Source organism: Pseudophryne corroboree, chromosome 10 (genome assembly GCF_028390025.1).
Source record: "Pseudophryne corroboree isolate aPseCor3 chromosome 10, aPseCor3.hap2, whole genome shotgun sequence".
NCBI classification, from domain to species: Eukaryota; Metazoa; Chordata; class Amphibia; order Anura; family Myobatrachidae; genus Pseudophryne; species Pseudophryne corroboree.
In genome coordinates this window covers 259,413,943-259,439,830 of record NC_086453.1, presented here as the reverse complement: position 1 = coordinate 259,439,830, position 25,888 = coordinate 259,413,943, and the positions used below count along the sequence as shown (strand labels likewise).

The window sequence follows — 25,888 nt, the reverse complement described above, 5'->3', positions numbered from 1 at the left end:
ATATATATACACAAACACACACACACACACACACACACACACACACACACACACACACGTGTGTGTATATATATATATGTGTGTGTGTATATATACATATATACATATATATATACATATATATATTGCACACACATTCATTCATAGAGACACACATATATACATGCAAACATACATACACAAGCACACACAGAAACACACATACATATATATACATTAATTCACACAAACTACACATGCTATATAGTGTATACACTACATATTTAAATATACTGTACAGTACTGTACCATCCATCAGGGGCTGGGAGGCGGAAGCAGACTGGTGGCACTGTCTGGACGGAGGGAGCTGCTATGAATGAGCACGCGCAGCCAGCAGCTCCCCCGGGACACTCTTTATACAGAGAGCTACATAGCTCTCTGCAGCAGCAGCTCCACTATCGCGGTCACGTACGTGATCGCGGCTTTTACTGAGACGGAGACACTGCTGTCTCCGTCTCAAAAATTTAAATGTTGGCTCATCAGGGGGGGTTTCCAGGTACTCAGAAACCCCCTGCGTGCGCCACTGAATGCATTTTATAGGTTTCCCATGCCTCTTCCACCTTATCTCAGAAACTAGATGTTAATGATAGGCCAGAGGGATATCCCCACTGTCTGTATGGGCCCGTATCTACATTCATTGTTAATATAGCTCACATTAAAGCATGATTCGATAAGCATATCAGTTCAATTTCAACTTGTTTAAGTTTAGGAAAAAATGTACAAGATGTCATGATATAGTCTATTCTAGAAAGAGTATGATGTGCTGTGGAGAGACAGGTAAATACCTTTTCAGTGGGATGGAAGGATCACCATGATTCAAACAGCTGCAATCCCTTCATAAAGGCGGGGAATCCCAGCCTTGGGAGGCATCCGCCCCTACCCGTCGCATTTTGTCTATCTAACATAGGTGAGGAAATCAGGTTACAGTCACCACAAACTATATTAGGTTTATTTGCGTATGATTGTATTCCCGCAACTAGTGTTTGAAAGAATTCTATTGAATAAATATTTGGTGCATAGATATTTCCCAATAAATACCGAGTACCAGCTACTTTCATATCACAAAAGAGGTAGTAGCCGTCAGGGTCAGCCGTAGTAGTGTTCACCTCATAAGAGACATTTTTCTTAATTTATATGGCTATGCCCCTCTTTTTTTGTGGAAAACGAAGCTGAACCAAGCACTGTCCAGCCCAGCATACTAAGCCTGTTAACATCTGGGGTAAGTAAATATGTCTCCTGAAGGAAAATAAGATCCATCTTTAATTTGTTCAAATATAACAAGAGTTTCCTCCATTTTTGTGGAGTATTGGCACATCCTATATTCCACGATTCTACCTTAAGGGTGGAACTTGCAGGATTACAAAAAGGAAAAAAACACTAGTGGGCACATATGTAAAATATAGGAGTGCACATGTAAAACAGAGAATGTACCGACCACTGGATCAAAGAGAACTGGGGAAAATGGACAGGGGAAGGAAAGAGAAAAAACACTAGATCAACATATAAACAATAAAAGAAACAAAACTTATGTAACACCCCTTTACCTGGGTTTTCTGGGTAATGGTGTGTATTTAAACTCTTCCCGCTTTGCAATGCTTCTCACCTTGTACTTCTCTTGGTATTAGTGCCTCCACCCAAATCTTGATGTGACGTGCTCTTCTGGGAAGTGTTCAATTTCAGGAACACCAGAGGGAGATTCGGGAAACCCCCTGCCCACCACGTGCTTAGACCGCCCCCACTACAGGAATATATCACACGGATATGTTGCAAAAGCCACCCTGGTACATTTATTAAAGGGTCTGTAATAGCAATTTCTTTTATGCATTTACATACAAGTTACTATAGTACGATCAATATAAGAAGACATATACTAAATAGGCATAGAAACATATTGGTCAGTAATGCACACACATATCTAAAGGGTGTATAATGCAGTAATAAGAAAAAATTAACATAACACATGAATCTCCTTTCTCCTGTCTGTCCCTTCCTGAACTTTCCTTTTGTATACAGATAACACCCTGGCCTTTGCAATCACTGACTGGGTAATGACAACTTAAACAGCAGTATCACAAGGAATTTCACACATACCACACTCAGCATTAGACAATACATTCCCCACTGTAGTGCACTGTTATTTCAGAGTTCATTATCTTCTGCATGCTATGGCTTGGAGAAAACTGTACTTTAAAGGGTTCCAATTGGCACTTTCAGCAATGCTGGTACTTGTAGTTCCACAAACTGATTCTTGGTGAAATTACACACTTTGTTAGCTAATATTTGTCAGTTTTTACCAAGAAACATAACACTGTAAACTGTTACTTATCTCACATTCCTCCAAAGTGTGTCCCTCTGCAACCTGTCCTCTCCAGGGGTTAAAAAGGAAGGTTTGAAATGCATTATCCTCTGCAGGCCACTTAACTTCACCAGACTGGGGTTCTCCCTCTCAGTAGGGCTCTTTCTGTACAGTCACGTTGACTTCTTCCCCAGTATTCTCCAGTCATTGTCAGCTGCATCTTAGCTATATCCAACACATGGTTACTTCTCCCTTCTGGCCCATCTCCTCCTCCACTCCTCTGGACAAAAGCATTCCATTCTCCACTCCTCCCTCTCCATGCCCTGTTTCCCCACACCCCGACAGCCTCTGCGTGTCTCTCTGTATATCCTCTGAAACTCAAGTCTGTCTGGGAGATGTAGTCTCTAAACACAAAAATGGCCGGTGTCCAATTTCACATCTGCTACCTGTCATAAGCGCTGGGCGCTACATACTCCCCCTGTGGGACTGGCGATCTGCTGACAAAGTGATGAGCCTGTTCCCCACCCTGAAAAGGAATATGTGTTAAACCATTCTTTCTGTTTACACATCCACACATACCCTTACAAGCACCTACGATGACAGGAGTGGGCCCCAAATAAGGTCAAGGGTAGACCCAGTGAAGGTGAACCACCCTGGGCACTTCAGTTGCCCTTCCTAACTCATCATAAGTAAATATCATAGGGGCCCGAGTGGTGCGTCTGGGTCGGCTAATAGCTGGAAGGGCTCCCTCATCTCCCTCTGACACCCTTTCTGGTTTTTCAGCCTCTCCCCCAACATCTCTCTCTTCTGGTTGGTCCTGAGCCTGTCCCTCAGGTGCTCTAACTTCCACCGTTACTTCAGGTACGACCTTCTCCAACCTGCACACCTGTTCTCCTCTTGGCTCTCCTGTAGCTCTCTCTGTAGACCTGTGGGGTCTAGTGACCTCATGAATTTGAATGACAGTCTCATTTTCCGTAGTGGGAGAATCATATCCCCATTCATCCTCACTGCATTCTGTCTCTTTATAATCTCTAGTTTCCTCTCTCCTTGTAGACCTCAATCTTCCTGGCTTCCCCCAGGGCTCCCTCTCGGTGGTCTCAACAGATTGATCGGTCTTGAACCTCACATCTCTCCCAATCGGTAATAGGTGTTGACAGTGATAAGTCTTTATGGGCCCTGTTTGTCCTTCAGGCCTTACACGGTAAACAGGTTCCCCAGACATTTTGGCCACCACTTCATAGGGTTCTTCTCTCCATTGATTTGACAATGTATGCTTTCCTGGTATTCCCAGGTAGCAAAGCAATACTCTGTCTCCAATCCCAAGTACATTCTCTTTCACTCGACTGTCATATCGAGTCTTGTTTCTCAAACCAGACTTAGTAGAAGCTTCTTGAGCCAACTTGTGAGCATGTCTCAGTTCTTCTCGTAGTCTCAACACATACTGTAAATGTGTCTCCCCCGAGTGGGAAACCTCCATTATTCCAAAACAAATGTCTACAGGCAGTCGGGCTTCTCTGCCAAACATAAGGAGGTATGGTGAGTATCCAGTTGACTCATTTTTTGTGCAGTTATATGCATGTACTAACTGACTTATGTGCCTACTCCAGTGTGCCTTCTTGGCAGTGCCCAAAGTGCCCATCATGTTGAGAAGGGTTCGATTGAATCTCTCTGGCTGTGGGTCCCCTTGTGGATGGAATGGTGTCGTCCTCGACTTCTGTATCCCGCACAATTCGCAGATCTCTTTTATCAGCCGACTCTCAAAATCTCTTCCTTGATCAGAATGGATCCGGGCATGAAGTCCATAGTGCACAAAGAATTTCTCCCATAGAAACTTGGCAACAGTTGTTGCTCTTTGATCTTTTGTTGGTTAGGCCTGGGCGTACTGAGTGAAATGATCTGTCACGACCAGAATATGTGCTGTTTTGCTTTCATCTGGCTCTACAGAAAGGAAATCAATACACACCAGCTCTAGTGGCCCATCACTCATAATGTTTTTCAATGGTGCAGCTCTTTCGGGCAGTGTTTTACGCAGAATGCAAGTCCCACAATTTCTGCAATATTTTTCAATATCAGCCTCTATCCTTGGCCAATAGAACCGATCAGCAATCAACCCGCTTGTTTTCTCAACACCTAAGTGCCCATGTTGGTCATGTAGGGCATTCAGTACAGAATCACAATGTTTCTTTGGCAGAACCAACTGTCTTTTCACTCTACCATCTCTGCGGGTAGATTCCCTATAAAGGAGGCCTCCTCTGACCATCAGAAATTCTCTTTGCCTGTGCAGTAAGATGGCTTCTTCTGTTTTAAGGGCCTTTGGCTTCAACCTCTCATTGTTCTTTATCATCCAATAGACCGCTCCTAGGGACAGATCTTTTAGCTGATCACTTTTCAGCTGTTTCCTACTGATCCTCTGCAGATCACCCAGTTCAAACTGACTCAGCCAGCAATAATGTTTGGGCAGTGTAGCTTCTGAAACTCCCAATGCAGTGACACATTCTCTCACAGGCGGCACCACCACTCTTCCTTCACGGCACATACCTCTTACTTCTGGAGCAGGCACTTCAACCCACTCTTCTTCAGGTGATTCAGCATGTCTTCCAGCCAACCTGGACAAAGCATCAGCATCAATGTTTCCTTTGCCAGGTCGGTACTTCAGCGTGAAGTCATACACTGCCAAAGCTGCCAGCTATCGTGTCTTGTGGCATCCGACTTTGCTGTAGTCTGCATGTATGTCAACGGATTGTTGTCAGTATGGACTTCAAATGTAGCACCATACAAATAATCATGCAGACGGTCGACAATAGCCCATTTTATTGCCAAGAATTCCAGCTTGTGCACAGGGTAATTTTTTTTGCTTGGTGATAGGCCTCGGCTAACATAGTGCACAGGCCTCATCTGGCCTTCTTGTTCTTGGTAAAGTACTCCTCCGAGTCCATCAAATGATGCATCTACATGAAGAATGTATGGTAGGTCAGGGTTTGCATAGGCGAGCACTGGAGACTGGGTAAGGCCCTCCTTCAACTTCTTGAATGCAGTTTCACACTCTTCTGTCCATCTTTCCCCAAATAGGTCATTAACACGGAGAAAGTGTTTATTTTCTTGGTCATCCGCCCCTTCACTGGTGGGTACCCTTTGGTTAATTCTGTCAAAGGCTTGGCTAATTTAGAATATCCTGGAACAAATATTCTGTAGTACCCACAGAACCCCAGAAAAGACCTCAGTTCCTTTAATTTTGTGAGCCGTGGCCACTCTGCCACAGCTTCTACTTTGGCTGGGTCAGTGGAGAACCCTTCTCTGCTGACAATGTGCCCAACATACTTGACTTGCTTCTGGCATAGTCGACACTTTTCTAAAGATAGCTTTAGCCCTTTACTCCCTCGATCGGTCAAATACTTTGAGCAATCTCTCGTTATATTCTTGTAGAGTCCTCCCAAAAATGATCAAGTCATCTAGATACACGATTACTTCACGAAAATTCATGTATCCCACCGTCTCATCCATGCACCTCTGAAAGGTGGCTGGGGCACCTTTTACCCCCTGTGGCATTCTCTTGAACTGAAAAAACCCTTCAGGGCAGATGAAGGCTGTCTTCTCAGCATCTTCCGGACTCATCAGAATCTGGTAGTACCCACTCCTGAGGTCTAGCACAGAGAACCATTTGCTTCCTTGCAGACAGTCAAGTGCCTCATCAACTTTAGGCACTGTGTACTGATCTGGCACTGTTCGCTTATTAAGAGTTCGATAGTCCACACACATCCGGATATCACCATTCTTCTTACGAGCCACCACTATTGGAGAGGCATAGGGACTTTCTGATTTTTCAATGACATCATTCTCCAGTAGACCTTTCAGATGACTTTTTACATCATACAAATCCACAGGGGCCAATCTTCGTGACCTTTCTCGAAAAGGTTTTTCATCAGTAAGACGTATCTTATGTTGGACCCCTTTAGCCAGCCGTAGGTCCCAATCTTCTAGGGAGAAAACGTCTCTCCTCTCTAACATTTCTTTGATCAGTCTCTCTAGATCAGCTTTCATGGCATCTGTACTTTCAAAGCATGGTTGGAAACTGTCTGCAACCAACACACTCTTTTTCTGAGCTTCTTCTGCCTCCTTTTTCGATAGGCAGCCAGGCATACAGGATGCCAACATATACAAATCCATCCTTTGCAATTAACATAAGAGCATAGGACTGAGCGCAGTACAATATTTATCTATAGAATTATTCACGTAGGTTGGTCATCTATATAGTACGGAAGCTTGTCTGAACCACAAGGGACTCGGTGTGCAGATAAAACCCCACATTTTTTAGGCATACAGGATGAATGGTGAGCATCTGGTAATATTCCTTTCCACCCTCCTCTCTGCACCATTGGGCTAGTGTATTGAACAAATGGGCATTGGTTCCTATGATAACTTGCACATCTCTATCCTCTTCTTCTGAATCCTGACACACAAGGGCAACTACTTTTTTATTATTATTATTATTATTATTATTATTATTATTATTATTATTGTTATTATCCTTTATTTATATGGCACCACAAGGGTTCCGCAGTGCCCAATTACAGAGTACATAAACAAATAATCAAACAGGAAAACAGCAACTTACAGTTGATGACAGTATAGGACAAGTACAGGGTAAATAAACATAGTTACATCAGCAGGTGACACTGAAATAAGTATCAGGTGGCAGAAGACTACTGGATTTGGTGCAGTTGAAGATTATTAAAGTAAGAAAGGACAAGCACATCACTTCTTTTTCAATCCCAGTCACTTCTCTTGGGAACTTGAGGTCCACTGTGATGTATCCGAGATATGGATAGCTCTGTTCGCTGAGGCCACAGATGGTCAGCCCAGACAATGGATGTACCTTGACATTAGATAGATTCTCACGAAACCACTTCTCGAACACAATGGACACCTGGGAACCACTATCCAGTAGAGCCATACACTTCTGTCCATTCAATAAGGCAGTCACATGAGGCGCTGGACCGACTAGGCCAGGTGGCAATATATTCCAGGTAGCAGGTGAGTTCGCCACAGCATTGGTACTAACTTTCTTTAGAGGGCCAGGGTGGTGTCTTCTGGTCCCCCTTTCTCGTTTCCCGAAGGCTTTTCAGGTTGTGGGGATTGTTTATATGATGATTTCTGATTCCATCTGGCTGGACACTGTCTAGCTATATGTCCAGGCTGACTGCACTCGAAACATCTTCTGGGGTCACCTCGAATCTCTAGTTGTATTGGAGATAATGGATGTGAAGGCCTTGGGGCCTCTCTAGCTGTCTGAAGGGCTAACAGATGGTCTATCTGTTCCTTCTGCACTTGAAGGATCTTCAGCAACTCCACCTCTTTTGTACTGGTTTCCTGTTTCAGGCTAACAGTCTTTATCTACTTGGCCACACCATCTCTAGCTTCGATTATAGCTTCCTCTTTTTTGACTTCATTGATTAGCTAGTTGAAAGAAGGAGATGGGTTTCTAGTAGAGTCTCCCCGGAGCTTCAATGCAACTGGGTCTAAAGACAGTGCTCCTCTTGGTAACTGTTGCATGCGACTCTCATCTATTTCACTGAGGGTCATTCCCCCTTTTTCCACAATGCGGTAAATTAGCTTGTCCAGGCAGTATAGATATTTGGACAATCTCTCCCCCGGCTCTTGGCAGGTGTTTCTTAACTTGAATAGGAGGTCAGTGGCATCTTCTGATGTTCCAAACTCTCTTTCCAGAGCCGCTAGATAGTTCCGTGCAGTAGCCTTAGGGTCACTCCTACAAGTGGCCTGCACAATCTTCATTGCTGGACCATGTAAACTCTCCACTATCCGTTGTCTCTTTGCAGTCTCAGGACAGTGCCACTCTTCCATGTACTGGATTGCAGTGTCTTTCCACACCTCATAGGCATCTTCTCCAGTTAGAACAGGTTGGACACCAGAGAAAGGTCTCAATCTCCTATATCCACCATCATACTGGTTTCTTCCCAGTTGCTCCACAAGTTTATTCATAGCGACCAAAAATAATTGGCTCAGCATGTCAGAGGTTCCATTTAGGCCCAGAGGTGAATCATCTTGTCTTTGAATGTCAGGGGACTGTACAATGGGGCTCCTTGCCCTCTCTTCAGTAGGACTCGATTCTTGGGCAGCTCTCATCCCCTCACTCGGCTTAAGAGGCAACACTACGCTCCAACATTTGCTTCCTTCATAGGAAATGACAGCAGGGATCAATCCTCTCTCCAACACAGCATTGCTCTCTAGCAGCACAGCATCATCCCTCCTGCCCAGTACATTTGGCCTCTGTATCCCTGTCCGATCTGCAATTATCTTGGTAACCTCCTCATCTGGAACTTCATGCAGTTCACCGCACAAGACAAAACAGCATTCTGAATCTTTGGAGAGTTGTTCACACCAACCATATACTTCTTCTGGCTTCAAATTAGCCATGGCGCCCACCTGGTAAGCAAATTCTGAGTTAGCTGTACGAAGCTCAGCAGTGCACTCCACTGTAACACCCCTTTACCTGGGTTTTCTGGGTAATGGTGTGTATTTAAACTCTTCCCGCTTTGCAATGCTTCTCACCTTGTACTTCTCTTGGTATTAGTGCCTCCACCCGAAACTTGACGTGACGTGCTCTTCTGGGAAGTGTTCAATTTCAGGAACACCAGAGGGAGATTCGGAAACCCCCTGCCCACCACGTGCTTAGACCGCCCCCACTACAGGAATATATCACACGGATATGTTGTAAAAGCCACCCTGGCACATTTATTAAAGGGTCTGGAATAGCAATTGCTTTTATGCATTTACATACAAGGTACTATAGTACGATCAATAAAAGAGGGCATATACTAAATAGGCATAGAAACATATTGGTTAGTAATGCACACACATATCTAAAGGGTGTATAATGCAGTAATAAGAAAAAATTAACATAACACATGAATCTGCTTTCTCCTGTCTGTCCCTTCCTGAACCTTCCTTGTGTATACAGATAACACCATGGCCTTTGCAATCACTGACTGGGTAATTACAACTTAAACAGGTTGCAAACACAAAAGAAATTATACTTCAATAGGCGCTGTGCAGGATTGCATGCAACAAAGATTTGGTATAACCCAAATTAATAGACCAACTTCCCTTTAACAATATAAATGATTTAATTCTTTTGTGGTTTTCTCTCTGGTCTTCTTCATCAAAAAGAACTCAAAGAGAAGGAAAAAACAATATCTAGTGCAATGATGTTTGATACAAATGAATTGAAAATTTGAGCGGGGGGTTTCACACTCACATTCCACAGATATTATACAAGCGTATCTCTCACCAAATGGTGAGTATCTCCTGATAATTCAGTAGTTCACAACAAATCACAGGTAACACTTGATTGGAGATAATGAGTTGTAGAAATACCACAGATCCTCCAAATAAAAAAAGCAAATAATAGTGCAGATCCTTATTTAAAAAGGGATAACAATTTTAATAAAATGCACTCACAAACATACATTTTCCAAATCGCATATCTACCAACATGGGTATCCATAAACCAAATAGAAATGACAGTCAGTCCTGATAGATGATAAAATAGGCAACGGATGGAATCCGGATCAATCTATATGCTTGTCAGGAAAAGATGTCATCTACTGGCCTCGGTCACGTTTGGTTAATCAGCAGCTTAACGCGTTTCAGACCCTCATGGATCCTTCCTCAGAAGCATACTGTCCTACTCATCTTTGTCTCTATTTAAAGAAATCCTTAATTGATTCCCGCCCACCTCCTTTAGCGGCTCCCTCCCGGGATCTGCGCGGGAAAACGTTATAGCGGAAGTGACGTATATTGGAAGTGACGTCTGGACCGGAAGTCGAGCACGGCCGGAAATAGGAAGTACCCGCTGCCGTCATCGGGTATGCGTTCCACATGCGGGTCAGCGGTCTCACGGCCATAATTACTGTATCGGACCTGTCCTTCTGGATCAGATGACACCAATTTTACCTCAAATAAAGAATATAAATATTAAAAACACATAAAGAATATTAAAATAACATATAAATAAACAACATAACTGAGAGAATTATGTTTGTTTAGTAAATGTTTTAACTCGAAGTCCCCATTCAGACCATTGGGTACCAATGTTTTTAATGTATGAATCCAGCGCATCTCATTTTTAGACAATCTTATGTCCAAATTCCTAGTTCTCCAATTTGGGACTATTTGTTGGATACCCCAAAATGCATCCAATTCACACTCCTTAGATTTATGTACTGTTATAAAGTGTGAAGACACAGTATGCGTGTCTAACCCCTTCCTGATATTGTAAATATGCTCTGCTAAACGTGTCTTAAGGTTCCAACTTGTTTTTCCTACATAAAGGAACATACAACTGCATTGAAGGGCATACACAACATTTTTGGAGTTGCATGTAATGAATTCATTTATTTTATATGTCTGTCCGTTCACCACAAACTCCTTCATTTTTCTCTCCCCCTTAACTGTGCGGCACATAAGACATGTGCCACATCTATGGAACCCCTGACATCGTATCCTTGTTCGTTTTTTTGTATCATCTAAAGTACTCCTTACTAATTTATTTTTCAGTGAAGGGGCCTTCCTATAAATAAAACTTGGATAATCCGGTAAGGAAGGGCCTAGCACTGGATCTTTTTTTTTAAATTTGCCAGTTCTTCCTAAAAACTGTTTAAATTTCTTTAAATTGACTATTATATTGACTAATAAAGGCCCATTCATAACCAGTGCCCTTCACCATACTCTTATCTTTCTCCTTCAGCAGATGATCTCTTTCTATTAAATCAATCCTTTTCTTAGCATCACATAAAATAGTGTTATTGTATCCCTTCTGTTTAAAACGGTCAGTCATTTCCTCAATATTGTTATCACATATTGCCTTTTCTGAGCAAATCCGCATGATTCTAGTAAACTGACCAAAAGGTATTCCCTCAAGCCAATGTTTATGGTGCTGACTACTCCTTTCTATATAGGAGTTAGAGTCTGTAGATTTCCTAAAACTCCTCGTATGGAGTGCACCATCCTTAACATAAATTAAAAGATCTAAAAATGATATCTGTGTAGTGCTCATATTAAAAACCAATTTTATCCCATGATCATTCATATTTAATCCAGTACAGAAGAGAGATAATTCATCCTCTGACCCAGACCATATAAAAAGGATATCGTCTATAAAGCAGGTCCAGGATACCATCCTGCCCCGAGCTCCTCCCCATGCCACACCACAGACTCCTCCCAGTGTGACATGAAGAGGTTGGCATAACTCGGGGCGAATCTGGTGCCCATTGCGGTACCCACCATCTGTAAGTAATAATTTCTGTTAAAAAAGAAATAATTATTCTTTAAAATAAAAAGGATACTTTTAAGGATAAATTCACAAAGCTCTTCCCTATATTCCGACCATTCTAAAAAATATTTTACAGCCTCTAATCCTTTGTCTGCATCAATAATAGTATATAAGATGCTCACATCAGCACTAACAAGAAAGAACCCATTATTCCAATTAATTTGTTCTAATTTTCTAATAGCATCACCTGTATCCTTTAAATATGCTCTAGTTTTTCTAACTAAGGGTTGCAAATAGAAGTCAACAAGGGCAGACAAATTGGACGTGAGACTATTAACCCCTGAGATTATGGGACGACCCGGTGGTTTTATTTGATTTTTATGAATTTTTGGCAGTATATATATTGTGGAGGCTGATGGATGTGTAATATTAATAAAGTTATGTTCAGCCTTATCAATAATTCCTTTAGACAAAGCATCATCTATTCGTTTTAATAGGTCCTGGCCTATTTTCAAAGTAGAATCCCCTTTCATCTTTTTATAAGTATTACCATCTTCAAGTTGACCAACTATTTCTTGTATATAATCCTCTTTATTTAACAACACTACTGCTCCCCCTTTATCAGCAGGTTTCACAATTAACGCATTATCACTATTCAGATTCTGAATAGCAGCATACTCTTTTTTTAGTTAAATTCATTTTCCTTCTTATTCTTGTTTTTTTTGCAACAATAGATTCCAAATCATCACTAACAAGTTTGTTGAAACAATCTATAGAACTACCTCTACAGTGGGTGGGATAAAATGTAGATTTAACTCTCAAGCCTGATTTATTCATTTCAGGTATCCCTTCATCTATCTGTGTCTCATCTTTCTTATTCATAAATAATTTCTTCACCGTTAGTTTCCTAACATACTTCTGAATGTCAATATAGATGATAAATGGATCCACTGTACTAGTTGGAGCAAATTTCAGGCCCTTTTTAAGGACTCCAGTTTCCTCATCTGTTAGGATTCTTTTACTTAAATTGAAGATTTTGCACTCATCCTTATTAGATGGAATGGATGATGATTTTAAACACTTATCTTTCCCCCATCTTTTTGAACCGCCTCTAGCGCCCCTCCTCTTTGTACACTTTATTGGTGGCACTGCGCTTTTCTGTCCCTCCAATCTCCCCCTAAAAAAGGAGTCGACATAGATCTATCATCCAACTCCTGAAGTGGGAGAAATCTATTTCTATTTCTGTTGTAACCTGAGGGGTTATTTCTCTTTGGCCTCCAATTAGTATCCACTTGTCTTTAATATGGTCTATTGAATGTTTCCGATAGATCATAATATCTATCCTCTCTTCTCTTATATCTAGGGCTTTCTCTCTCTAAGTTTGAATTAAATGGTTCAGTATCACGAAATCTATAATTTCTCTTTCTGAATGGTACTTTAGACCATTTTTGTTTTGGGGTCTGTACATTAACTATTTTCCTCTCTGGATCAGTCTGTCTTTCCTCTGTTTTTGTACTAACTTTCATATCTCTCTGTAATTTTTTTTTTTTTTTGGCTTTTAACAGTTTTGTTTCTTTTTCTATTTTTCTAATAATCACTTCTTCAGTAGTTTTAAAATCCTCTAGATCTCGGAATGGTTTCACCTGATTAAGAAGGGAATTAACCTCTTAATTTAAGGTCTCTAATGTGGCTCTTCTTTCTTTTAAAATAAGTTCAATCAAACGAAAGGGGCAATTAGATAAAATACTATCCCAATCGTGCTGGAATTTTTCATTAGAGGAGGTGAAATAGGCAGATTTAATTATTCTAAGACCTTTCGGTATAATTTCTTCTGCCTGATATTTCTCCAAACTAATGATCTCCCACCACAATCTATTCTCTTTTAGTACAATATTCTCTAATTTTTTGAGAACTTGTTGGAGATCTTCATCTTCCACATTAACATCATTTGCATTAAAAAGATCAGTAAGGAGTTCCCTCCTACTGTCCCTATAGGTAAACATGTGTGCACCAACACAAATCTAGGTGTAAAGAATAAGAACATTTTTCAGAAAAAAGGTGATAAGTGAATAGGCGCACTTAAGCTCACACTAGCAGCCAAGCAGTATAGAAAGAGAAAAACACCAGGGTTCTCTTTAAACAGGATGCAAACACAAAAGAAATAATACTTCAATAGGCGCTGTGCAGGATTACATGCAACAAAGATTTGGTATAACCCAAATTAATAGACCAACTTCCCTTTAACAATATAAATGATGATTTAATTCCTCCTTGTTTCTATGTGGTCTTCTCTCTGGTCTTACTCATCAAAAAGAACTCAAAGAGAAGGGAAAAACAACATCTAGTGCAATGATGTTTGATACAAATGAATTGAAAATTTGAGCGGGGGGTTTCACACTCACATTCCACAGATATTATACAAGCGTATCTCTCACCAAATGGTGAGTATCTCCTGATAATTCAGTAGTTCACCACAAATCACAGGTAACACTTGATTGGAGATAATGAGTTGAAGAAATACCACAGATCCTCCAAATAAAAAAAGCAAATAATAGTGCAGATCCTTATTTAAAAAGGGATAACAATTTTAATAAAATGCACTCACAAACATAAATTTTCCAAATCGCATATCTACCAACATGGGTATCCATAAACCAAATAGAAATGACAGTCAGTCCTGATAGATGATAAAATAGGCAAAGGATGGAATCCGGATCAATCCATATGCTTGTCAGGAAAAGATGTCATCTACTGGCCTCGGTCCCGTTCGGTTAATCAGCAGCTTAACGCATTTCAGACCATCATGGGTCCTTCCTCAGAAGCATGCTGTCATACTCATCTTTGTCTCTATTTAAAGAAATCCTTAATTGATTCCCACCCACCTCCTTTAGCGGCTCCCTCCTGCGATCTGCACAGGAAAACGATATAGCGGTAGTGACGTACACTACGATATAGCGGTAGTGTCGTTTGGACCGGAAGTCGAGCCCGGCCGGAAACAGGAAGTACACACCGACATCATTGGGTATGCGTTCCACATGCGGGTCAGCAATCTCACGGCCATAATTACTGTATCGGACCTGTCCTTCCGGATCAGATGACACCAATATTGCCTCAAAGAAAGAATATAAATATTAAAAAAAACACATAAAGAATATTAAAATAACATATAAATAAACAACATAACTTAAACAGCAGTATCACAAGGAATTTCACACATACCACACTCAGCATTAGACAATACATCCCCCACTATAGTTGACAATGTCGATTTATATGCAGGAATGAAAAGCTATACCTTCTATACACTCTAAACACACTTTAAACCTTCAGCAGCTGCGGCCGCTATACTTGGTACACACGCTATGTACTTTTTACGCTATTAGCGTACAGAGTCCCGCACGATGTACGGACTCTGTGTACAAACGCCGCGCTGATGGTACAATGCACCCGCAGCACATACACACCCAATGAATACGCTTTAAACCTTATACAGCAATGCAATGCGTTACTAATACACTTTAAAACCTTCACAGTAATGCAATGCAATGATAAAACACTTTAAACCTTAGCAGGGCAATGAAGACATGACACCAATTTGTAGTTAAATCACTGGCTTCCGACACCACAGCATAATATTGCTGAAAGGGGTTACAACATATACAATACAATATAAGACAATATAACAGAATAATGGCTACAGTCAATGTTACATACGTGAGTGGATTCGCTTGCGCTACCCGGTCCGGTCCTCCGCCATCTGATAGATAACATTGTGAGCCTTCTGTCTGACCTGGCCAGAAGCATGCTCTCTTTATACACTTCTTCCAAAAGCAATACAATAGATACTGTAATCCCTTTGTCCATTGGACACAGGAATGCACTTTTACAGTACAGGAGAGGTCATAGGTCAGTTTGAATAGGTAGGCAATGTCTTTCCCAACTGCTCTTGTGGGTGGTCTCCTCTGGATTCCCGCTGCATACATAATGTACAGTAAATACAGTTTATATCTATATTCTGCTCCTGCACATAACTATCCGCAGGAACATGCGATCTTCCTCAAACCAACACCGGAATGTTTCCCTTAAAATACCCTACAGCTGGATACCAAACACCACCTTGTAACCTTGTTCTGTCCCCTCCTATCCTGTAAAGGTGAATCCCTTTGTTCTGTTACCATTTAAACTGATGTTAATTTCTGATGTGGTGCAGGGGGACTATGTGTACATTGAGCACTATTTGTATTAAATATGTAATGTGTTTTGATAGCTCTCCATGCATTCACAAACTCTACCGTAAATACAGATACCACGCGCTGATGCACACGACCGCGGGAGCGACCATACGCAAATTGCGAATATGTGCACGCACAGCAGAACAAGTACACGCGCGGAGGCCGTGTTGTTTGTACGTGATGTGTGTACTGCAATATTTTTCGACTTTGACAGTCCACCCTTTGTCAGTCACCAATAACTGCCACTATCTAATTACTAAACAGAAAAATATCTACACAATATCTACAGAAGTTTGGATGGTCAGGAGAGAGTGGTAGGTAGGAAATGTATGACCTAGTGGGATAGTAAAAAGCATGTATGTATGAATCCATGTCTGAGGGGCATGTATCATCGTGCAGTATATGTTCTAAATAAGCTTCGAGGTATTGCAAAGTATACATTAAATCCTTCTCATCCCGTATTAAGGATCTGTAAATGGGCCAACAAACACTACCGAGCTCTTTTCGGCTTCTTGTTCCAACAAATGGGGTGCACATTTAGTTGATGATACATGGAGGGGGAACATATGTGAGTGCTAGTATATGTGGATATCACCTGTCGACTATTTGTGTTGTTAACTGAAGGTTGTAGAGATGAAGATAAGACACATATCTAAAATACATTCACAGAAACATTTACATAAACATTCTTGGGTAGGGCTGATGTCTTTTCCGGATGGGTGTATCTGGGCAGAGGGGGAGACAAAAGAAAAACAGGTGAACGAAACAGGCCATGAAATTAATTTTCAATCCTTATCATAACACTGTCTCTATGTAAGGGTCATGAATTAAATCTGCTGCTATAACAGTACCCTTGCTCCTGAGACTCATCAACTTTGTGCCGTGCTTGCGCCGCGTCAGAATACGAACACACCTAAATATCAAACCAATAATTATGACGACTCCCAGATTACAAAGGAGAAACTTCCCTACACTCATAATAAAATTTTGAGCCCACTCTCCTAAACCTGAGAACCAATTTTGTGGGTTCAACCATGAGACCCAGCCGGTCAGTTCATTACTCACAGTCGCCAAGGTAAGGCTGTGTTTCCTCCTGAACTCCCACTTCAACTGCAAGATATCGTCCATATTTTAATCGATGATCTCCGTTGGGTCGTCAGTACTGTTCGTAATATACGTACAGCACTTCAACCCATTATTGAGTTGCCAGAGTAACACAGTACCCACCTGTCACGGCTGTGATATAATTGAGGACCATCCTGTGCTGAATCAGTTCCTTCTTGTAAGCTTGTAACTCCCTTCCCGTATACCTGAAGGTGTCGTCATACATCTCAGTGATATTATCTATCAAGTTCGCTAGCGCATGGATATACCTATAATTTATAATTCCTCTGGCAGTACGTGTGATGTCTAATGTGAGAAGGAATTGAATCCCGGTGGATTCGTGGATCAAATCAGAGGTTGCGTGCTCTGTCCTATCTATGAGGTGTCTCTTGATGATGTGTTCACAGTGAGTATGTGTATAAGGAGCCTGAGCACTGCGGTGAACATCTCTCATCTTATCATGGGTTATGGTCATGACCTCTGGCAGTACTCTCCCAATATAACACAATCCCTCTGAGCTCGGGGCAAGCCACTTGTACGCCTTCCTCCCACATATGAAATAGGCATCATCTGGGAGAACATAGGGGACAGAATATGACATCACCATATTACAAACTTTCCAAGTGAAAAACCCAATCCCTAGTTCTCCCATCTGCTCAGTACAAGTATCGGGCTGGATGATATGAGCACAATACCCTGGCAATACTTTTCCAACCCACATGGTCTTGCTTCCACGAGTATACCTATACTGAAAATACCTCCCACTGTTGGCTATTTGGCGTACAAGTTCAGAGTCTATGGGTATCCTATCTGCTCTGTGTGAAAAGGTAATTGTCTGGTTATTCCACGTCACTTCCCAATTTCCCGATTTTCGGTAATTGGAAATATTAAAACACAATAAGGATCTATCTACATGATACTGGTGGAGCTTCAAACTAGGGGGCCTAGAAATATTGAATTTCTTGTCCACCGGTCTCCCACCCCGCAATTCGAGTACCTCATCTATTGCTAAAGGGTTCGGTACTAATCCTGACTTGCTCTGACCTTGAGGTACTTGTGAGCACACCCAGCATTCTGTCTGGTTTAAGACCTTACCCACTAGTGAGTGTTAATCACTCAACGGATAACGGTCCATGTCGATATTAAGGTTGGACTGACATCTCTGAATACACCCATCCTCAACTATATTCTCATAATTCCTGCAAATACAATATTCATCAGACAATAACCTCTCACAGTGCCTCCGAGCTCCCTGACTACCAGAGCGCTTACTGATGCCAGCCTTTACTAAAGTGATGTGCTGATCCTGAGATCCTACAAATTCATACTTACCATCAGAACAAATTCCAGATCCCTGCTCGACCTCTCTGGGACCCTCACAAAAACAAACTGTCCTTATCAAAACCAGAGTTACTAATAGTACCCGAAACGCAGTCTCTTGTGATCGATCCATTTCATTTAGGGAAAGGAGGAAAATAAGAAGGGGAAAAGACAGGAAAATGCAGGGGGAGGTGAAAAAAAAATTATACTACAACCGTTCTAGATCTGTGCTTGGATGCCCTTCAACAGTCCTGCCTCTCAACCTTCCCGGAACAGACACTCCAGTGATACGAGGTTCTCTACACTCTTTGTCACGAGTTCTCTCCGGGTCAGCGGCCTTTCTGTAGGTAACATAAATCTTGCATTTCAATGTGTTTAACTGTTGTGTATTATCAGTTGTGTGAAGTAAACCATCTGTGGAAAGTGAAAAGAGAAAGGAAATAATAAAAAGAACATTTTTCAGATTTGCGTTCACCATCAGGCTGTCACGCCATCATGCATATCGGTGTCTATGCACAGTCTCCCTTCACCAGTATTCTCATTCTCCACCCTTTGAGCATGACCAGGCACACTGCGTTAATACTGGTGTCCCTATGCTGGTGAGTTATACTGGATTTGGGCAGAACTCTGGAAGACTGAGTTGGCCTGTGGCGTCTGAACTGTAACCCTGTCGGTGAACGTAAGAGATGAAGAGGAAGCTTTGAAGACAAATCACATAGAGTTTAGTAACAGATAAGTTGGTAGAGGCAAAGAAGATTTTTACAAAGTTTGACATCTGGATTGGGCACTAAGGGGAATGATTCTCTACTCGGTCTGCTCCCCAAAAAAATAAAAATAAAAATCTATGTGTGTTATATCTCTACTGGGACTATCCCAGCCATCAATCCAGTGTCCTGTCCTTTCTAAATTCATGGGGAACCCGATATCTTTGAGATAATTTCCTCTACCTGTGATGGACATGTATCTAGAACAGTGAAATGCAACCTTAGTCATCATGGGTATCCAACATAATTTGTACTTCCTGGGCGGGAGCACGCTATATGTATACCATCTCTAACAAAACTTCTGCTAAATTAGTTAGAGGTCACTTCTGCTAGAGAAAGAAGCAGAAGTTTAGAGACCTCCTCCTAACCCCAGTAAGTTCTGTCAAAAGGGTAACGTTGCATTTATTCCATTCTTCCCATTAACCAAATCTGTGTTTTCTATATGGCTCGTGACTCCTTACTATATGTCCCTTGATCCCGTCTATGTGTTTAATAACGTGGCTTGTTTTCTCTGTCTAGGGGTCTATATTGGCTATGTGCTCTACTACTCTTGCAATCTCTAGCAAAATGTCCTTTATTTTTTTTTTACAAATGTAACAATTTCTTGGTCTTTTCTTACCACCAGGGTTTTTGGGGTTTAGGCTGATGAGACTCTGGTGTAAGAGCCTGTATACTTTCAATCCCCAGCCTCTCCTCCTGCAGTTCTCTATGCCTAGCAATATTCTTATGGTGTTCAATCGCGCACTCTCTACGACAAGCTATACAATCAGGCAAAAAATGTTTGTACCCTGTCCCTTACTGTCTGATTGAGTCCGTCCATTAATACAGAAACAGCTACCTTCCAGTAATTCGCATCGTTCCCTGTATCTGATACCCCCATGTATCTATTTATTATTTGCAGGTCCTGATGGAAGTATTCAGATGTCATTAAAGTTTTCCCTTTGTTTTATGGAGAAAATTTTATTTTTCTCCACTTAACAGTTGTGGGGAAATACAACTCTAGTTGCATGTTAATTTGCTCTAAGTTCTCCTGATTGTGTTTTGTCAGTCATAAGACTATCCAACTCTAATCTACAATCAGTGATACATTTTTGGGTGTCAATATTAGGAGGTAGGCACGCTTTCAAAAATATCCGCCAGTGTTTGTTTGTCGGTTCATACGCATTACCCAGATCTCTGAAAAATTTCTGACATCTGGCTAAATGCTCCGAGGGTCGGGGAATTCTGAAATGATTGATCGCAGCTCATCTCTGGGCCACGGGCAATACATTGCATTATTCCTGGTGAGGATTATTCCCTGACTATCGGTTCCCCCATTGGGGGTTACTATTTCCAAGACAGGGTGTAATCCTACCATTCCGTTCCTAATCTGTTTACTGTGAGGTGTTGTCTCTTTGCAATGAACTGTCTCACACTAACCGGTAGCTGTGACCTCACCAGTTCTTTCATTGGGGAATATTGTTACTGCTCTACCTGGTTGGACAGGCACCACCTGAGTTTCCTGCAGCGAGGTGACTGCTTGGAGGAGAGCTGCGATTTGGCTGGATATATTTGTTATTAAAAAAAAAGATATAGATTTAATATATATATTACAAAGTACAGTATACCTATAGTTACAACTCATACAGTAAGCAGTTAAAACATACAGTTACATACAATTACAGTTACAGGCCAATTACCATTCCCTCCAATGCATCTTATATCTCTCTCTCTCTGTAAATAAATACAGGAACTGATCTGCCAGCTAGTCCATCATCCTCTTGTGACCTATAACCTTGAAAAGACTTTAAAAAAAAAACCAGGATACATCTTGCAAAAAAAATAATTAGGGTTAATACATTGTTTTTACATACTACTATATTTTACGGATATACCATTGACTGTAGCCATCTTCTCCCCCGCAATATACGGTAGTGGTGGTGCAGTCGCCATTGTTTTCCCCTCTAGGTTTGGAACCTGCTGCGCGAGCCAATTCCTTTTGCACGTCTCCCTCCTGCTGCCATAAATTTAAACAATCTGTATGTCTACTCCTTTGTTTCTTGGATTTTATCAGACATATCCTTTTCTTTAAATTCTGCAATACCTCTGGTTCAAAACTGCCCACTTTAGGGAATGGTACCCTATCTTTGTCAGTCATACGTACCCATTCAGACAAAAAGTCTTCAGCGTGTGATCCATATTTACCACACATAACAAACCTCGCTGACCCCTTGGGCCGCGGCACCTCAACCTGAACCCTGGTTAAACGTCCACCGCTTGTGCAATTGGATCTCATCGCGGACGTTTTCCTATTACGCAATCCCCAATGCACAATACGAATAGACGGTGAAAGTTCTTAAAGCGCTTTCACCCACTCCTTCTCCGCCGGGTACCACGACTCACTCCAAGAATGACCACCGCATACCCAGTGAGGTCCCTATCTGATTTCTATTCACTGGAAGTGTTTAGGAGTGACTTACCTATTTCCAGTGAATGTACACCATTGGAGATTTTCCTGAGAGAAACCAGCGAAAACTCCCTATACACTTATACACAAATCACACTTGCGTATGCTCTATACAGTGCTAATGGTACCACGATTTTACGCAAAGGGGTATCCAGTTGCGCTATATATATTGCATCCACAAATGCGCGGTCCAATCGCACAGCATAAAGGTACTTGTTACCTATCTGCCGTACGATCACGGGTCGTAGTACAAACTGGGACCCTCAGTCTGGAGCGTAATACCAAAAACCTTTTTAACTTCAATACTTCGCAATACAATGCACTATCACGCTCCTCTACAAATCACCTCACGATTTGCGTATTTCAATCTATATTAACGTGAGTCATCCACTTCACACCACCAAGCCTCCTCTTACTTGATGTACCACGGGACCCGACTTCCGGGGTTCAGTTCCACTCACTCCTACGTTCGCTCGCTCAAGTACACTTTTTCTTTTCTGTACAGAAAATTTGGAATCATTCAGAAAGGCAGCCTAACCCCAGGGGCAATACAGTTTTTAAACTAAATTTAGAGTAACCCGCTTTTTAAATCTGATAGTTATGTGCTATTGTATTAAATGTCTACTATCCCACCTTTGAACTAAACGACACTATTGTATAACTTGCACTCAGCGCCCGCATTCTTACGCACTTTGCACAAACAAGCGACCATGGGTGTCTCTTACGCTGCGTGTGCAGTTCCGTACTTTGTCTGAGACATGTGTACAAAACTGTACATCCGCAGTAAATCACACAGCTCTATAAATGTGAGCAATAAAAACTACTATTGCCCACTAAACACAACACACACTTGTTCCGTATAAACCTTTACAACTAGGCCAGACTGTGTTTGTGCTTTACGCTTACTTCCTTAAAATACTGTTATTTCAGATTTACCTATAAATTTACCTATATAGCAACAAATGTATCCTATTTCACACAGATCTATAATGACTCTAGCAATAATCAATAATTTAAATGATATGATTCAGATTGGATAGCCATCTTGCAGAACATACATTGATATAAACACACACAATTATAATATTATATATATGTACTATTCACTGGTCTCCTATGGGACTCATTTACCCATTCAGTGCTTCTAATTTGCATATCAATGCTATGTGCTTTTGGCTGCCTGTAAAGGTGGTTTTTCACTGCTAGGAAAAAGCAGTTACACAGGTTAATTTGCATTTCAATGGCTATCTTATAGCAAGCAGAGTTACTAAATCCTAGAGGTAAAAGAAAAAAAAAGTGTTTTTTTTTTTTTTTTTTTTTTAATCTGTGTGTAATTCTTACACTAAGTATTCATCTCACTATTAACTTTCACTAGGCCCAGCTGAAACTATTTGTAATTGACTATGGCATGGGTTAAATAAATGCATTGGTAACTCATAAATGGTGATTCATGTGACCAAGGAGAGCTGATTATTCTGGGCAGTGAAAATCAGCCATTTAGAAAAATTACCTTACCAAAATGGCCGCTGCTACTCCCCCTTCCACATCCATGAGGGTTACACAAAATGGTGGACAGGCCATGTGGTTAGTCCAAAATGGAGGACAGACCATGCGGCTTCCTTTGTCACAAAGAAATCACACATCATACAAGCACCTGAAGTTATTTTAGGCCTGAGTTAAATAAAACACTATATCAAGGCTATGCAGCAACTTTTAAATATACTTTTAAACCTACTTAAACAGATAAACAATCCAATCTGAATCAAACACAATATGACTAATTTGAACCTTGTTTTGCAACAATGAAAATACATTTTAGCATCTTAAATATTATGAGAAATGCATTGTCCCTTGAATTTCATACCAGCGGCTTACTGATACCACAAAATTACATTAACGTGGATGTTATTTTCATCAGCTTCTCAATGCGTCCATTGGAGCCGGTCAATTACAGCCGCGTTTGTAATGTACAGTGCATCATTAAGAACGTGATATCCCGTGAGAGCCCCCAACTGACAATGTTGATTTATATGCAGGAATGAAAAGCGATACCTTCTGTACACTCTAAACACACTTTAAACCTTTAGCAGCTGCGGCTGCTATACTTGGTACACACGCTACGTACTTTTTACGCTATTAGCGTAGAGAGTCCCGTACGATGTACGGACTCTGTGTACAAACGCCGCACTGACGGTACAATGCACCCGCAGCGCGTACACACCCAATGAATATGCTTTAAACCTTATACAGCAATGCAATGCGTTACTAATACACTTTTAAACTTTCACAGTAATGCAATGCAATGATAAAACACTTTAAACCCTAGCAGGGCAATGAAGACACGACACCAATTTGTAGTTAAATCACTGGGTTCCGACAACACAGCATAATATTGCTGAAAGGGGGTTACAACATATACAATACAATATAAGACAATATAACAGAATAATGGCTACAGTCAATGTTACATACGTGAGTGGATTTGCTTGCGCTACCCGGTCCTCCGCCATCTGATAGATAACGTTGTGAGCCTTCTGTCTGACCATACCAGTAGCAGGCTCTCTATATACACTTCTTCCAAAAGCAATACAATAGATACTGTAATCCCGTTGTCCATTGGACACAGGAATGCACTTTTACAGTACAGGAGAGGTCATAGGTCGGTTTGAATAGGTAGGCGATGTCTTTCCCAACTGCTCTTGTGGGTGGTCTCCTCTGGATTCCCGCCGCATACATAATGTACAGTAAATACAGTTTATATCTCTATTCTGCTCCTGCACATAACTATCCGCAGGAACATGCGATCTTCCTCAAACCAACACCGGAATGTTTCCCTTAAAATACCCTACAGCTGGATACCAAACACCACCTTGTAACCTTGTTCTGTCCCCTCCTATCCTGTAAAGGTGAATCCCTTTGTTCTGTTACCATTTAAACTGATGTTAATTTCTGATGTGATGCAGGGGGACTATGTGTACATTGTGCACTATTTGGATTAAACATGTAATGTGTTTTGATAGCTCTCCATGCGTTCACAAACTCTACCGTAAATACCCATACCATGTGCTGATGCGCACGAACGCGGGAGGTAACCATATGCAAATTGCGAATATGTGCACGCACAGCAGAACAAGTACACGCGTGGAGGCCACCTGTGTTTTGTTTGTACGTGATGTGTGTATTGCAATATTTTTCAACTTTGACATAGTGCACTGTTATTTCAGAGTACATTATCTTCTGCATGCTATGGCTTGGAGAAAACTGTACTTTAACGGGTTCCAATTGGCACTGTCAGCAACACTGGTACTTGTAGTTCCACAAACTGATTCTTGGTGAAATCACACACTTTGTTAGCTAATATTGGTCAGTCTTTACCAAGAAACATAACACTGTAAACTGTTACTTATCTCACATTCCTCCAAAGTGTGTCCCTCTGCAACCTGTCCTCTCCAGGGGTTAAAAAAGAAGGTTTGAAATGCATTATCCTCTGCAGACCACTTAACTTCATCAGACTGGCGTTCTCCCTCTCAGTAGGGCTCTTTCTGTACAGTCACGTTGACTTCTTCCCCAGTATTCTCCAGTCATTGTCGGCTACATCTTAGCTATATCCAACACATGGTTACTTCTCCCTTCTGGCCCATCTCCTCCTCCACTCCACTGGACAAAAGCATTCCATTCTCCACTCCCCCCTCTCCATGCCCTGTTTCCCCACCCCCCCGACAGCCTCTGCATGTCTCTCTGTATATCCTCTGAATCCAAAGGAAGATGTAGACTCTAAACACAAAAATGGCCGGTGTACAATTTCACATCTGCTGCCTGTCATAAGCACTGGGCGCTACACTTAGAACAGGTGTTTCTCCTGACAAGGAAGACAAAAGACCCGGGGAGGTCCAGTGTATCCCCCGTAACAGTTTGAAATAAACTTCCCGGGATTTCTAGCATCACTGCCAACAATACTCAGCGTTTCGGGACTGTCAGCCACCCACCGCCGAGCCTAATTGTAATAACATAACATAATAAACCTGGCCCAGCACTGGAGTGGACACAATGCTGAGGTATTTAACCATTCAAATAATAGAACATGACCACCTGAACAATGTGTGACATAACATGCGAAAGAAGGAAGAGTAGTCAGTTTGGAAGGTTTAACAGAAGAGGTTAATCGTCTTATATCAAGGAGGGAACCAAATAGCAAAAGAATTATATCAACTGCCAGGGAGATAGTAGGTCCAGCAAAAAAGCAAAAACTCGACTGTAAGTAGGCTGTGTAGGCTGTGTAGAGATAGTGCAGCAACATTCTACCTCTACAAGTGTGTAAACAGTAACCCGTCATATCAGAGGGCATATCATCACATTGTTCTTCTGTATTAGCTTGCTGAAGATAAGCAGCTGCATCTT

General features: G+C 41.5%; 2 protein-coding genes across 2 annotated transcripts in view; both read right to left on the bottom strand.

Annotated features, from left to right (window-relative positions):
- Positions 1–7,789: 7,789 nt before the first annotated feature.
- LOC134965287 (paraneoplastic antigen Ma1 homolog) lies at positions 7,790–8,767 on the bottom strand. Its single transcript, XM_063941769.1, has one exon. It carries the CDS (start codon positions 8,765–8,767, stop codon positions 7,790–7,792), a length of 978 nt encoding a protein of 325 aa, XP_063797839.1.
- A 314-nt stretch (positions 8,768–9,081) lies between these two features.
- The window catches only part of LOC134966464 (nicotinamide N-methyltransferase-like), a 59,821-nt gene continuing 43,014 nt past the window's right edge, over positions 9,082–25,888 (bottom strand). Inside the window, exon 4 of the mRNA XM_063943225.1 lies at positions 9,082–10,306. Coding sequence (XP_063799295.1) covers positions 10,130–10,306 — 177 coding nt within the window. The 3' untranslated portion in view covers positions 9,082–10,129. The remainder of the gene's footprint in view (positions 10,307–25,888) is intronic.

Bases quoted from the DNA above. Each gene is read 5' to 3' on its own strand.
- LOC134965287 (XM_063941769.1), bottom strand. From the start codon at position 8,767: ATGGCTAATTTGAAGCCAGAAGAAGTATATGGTTGGTGTGAACAACTC.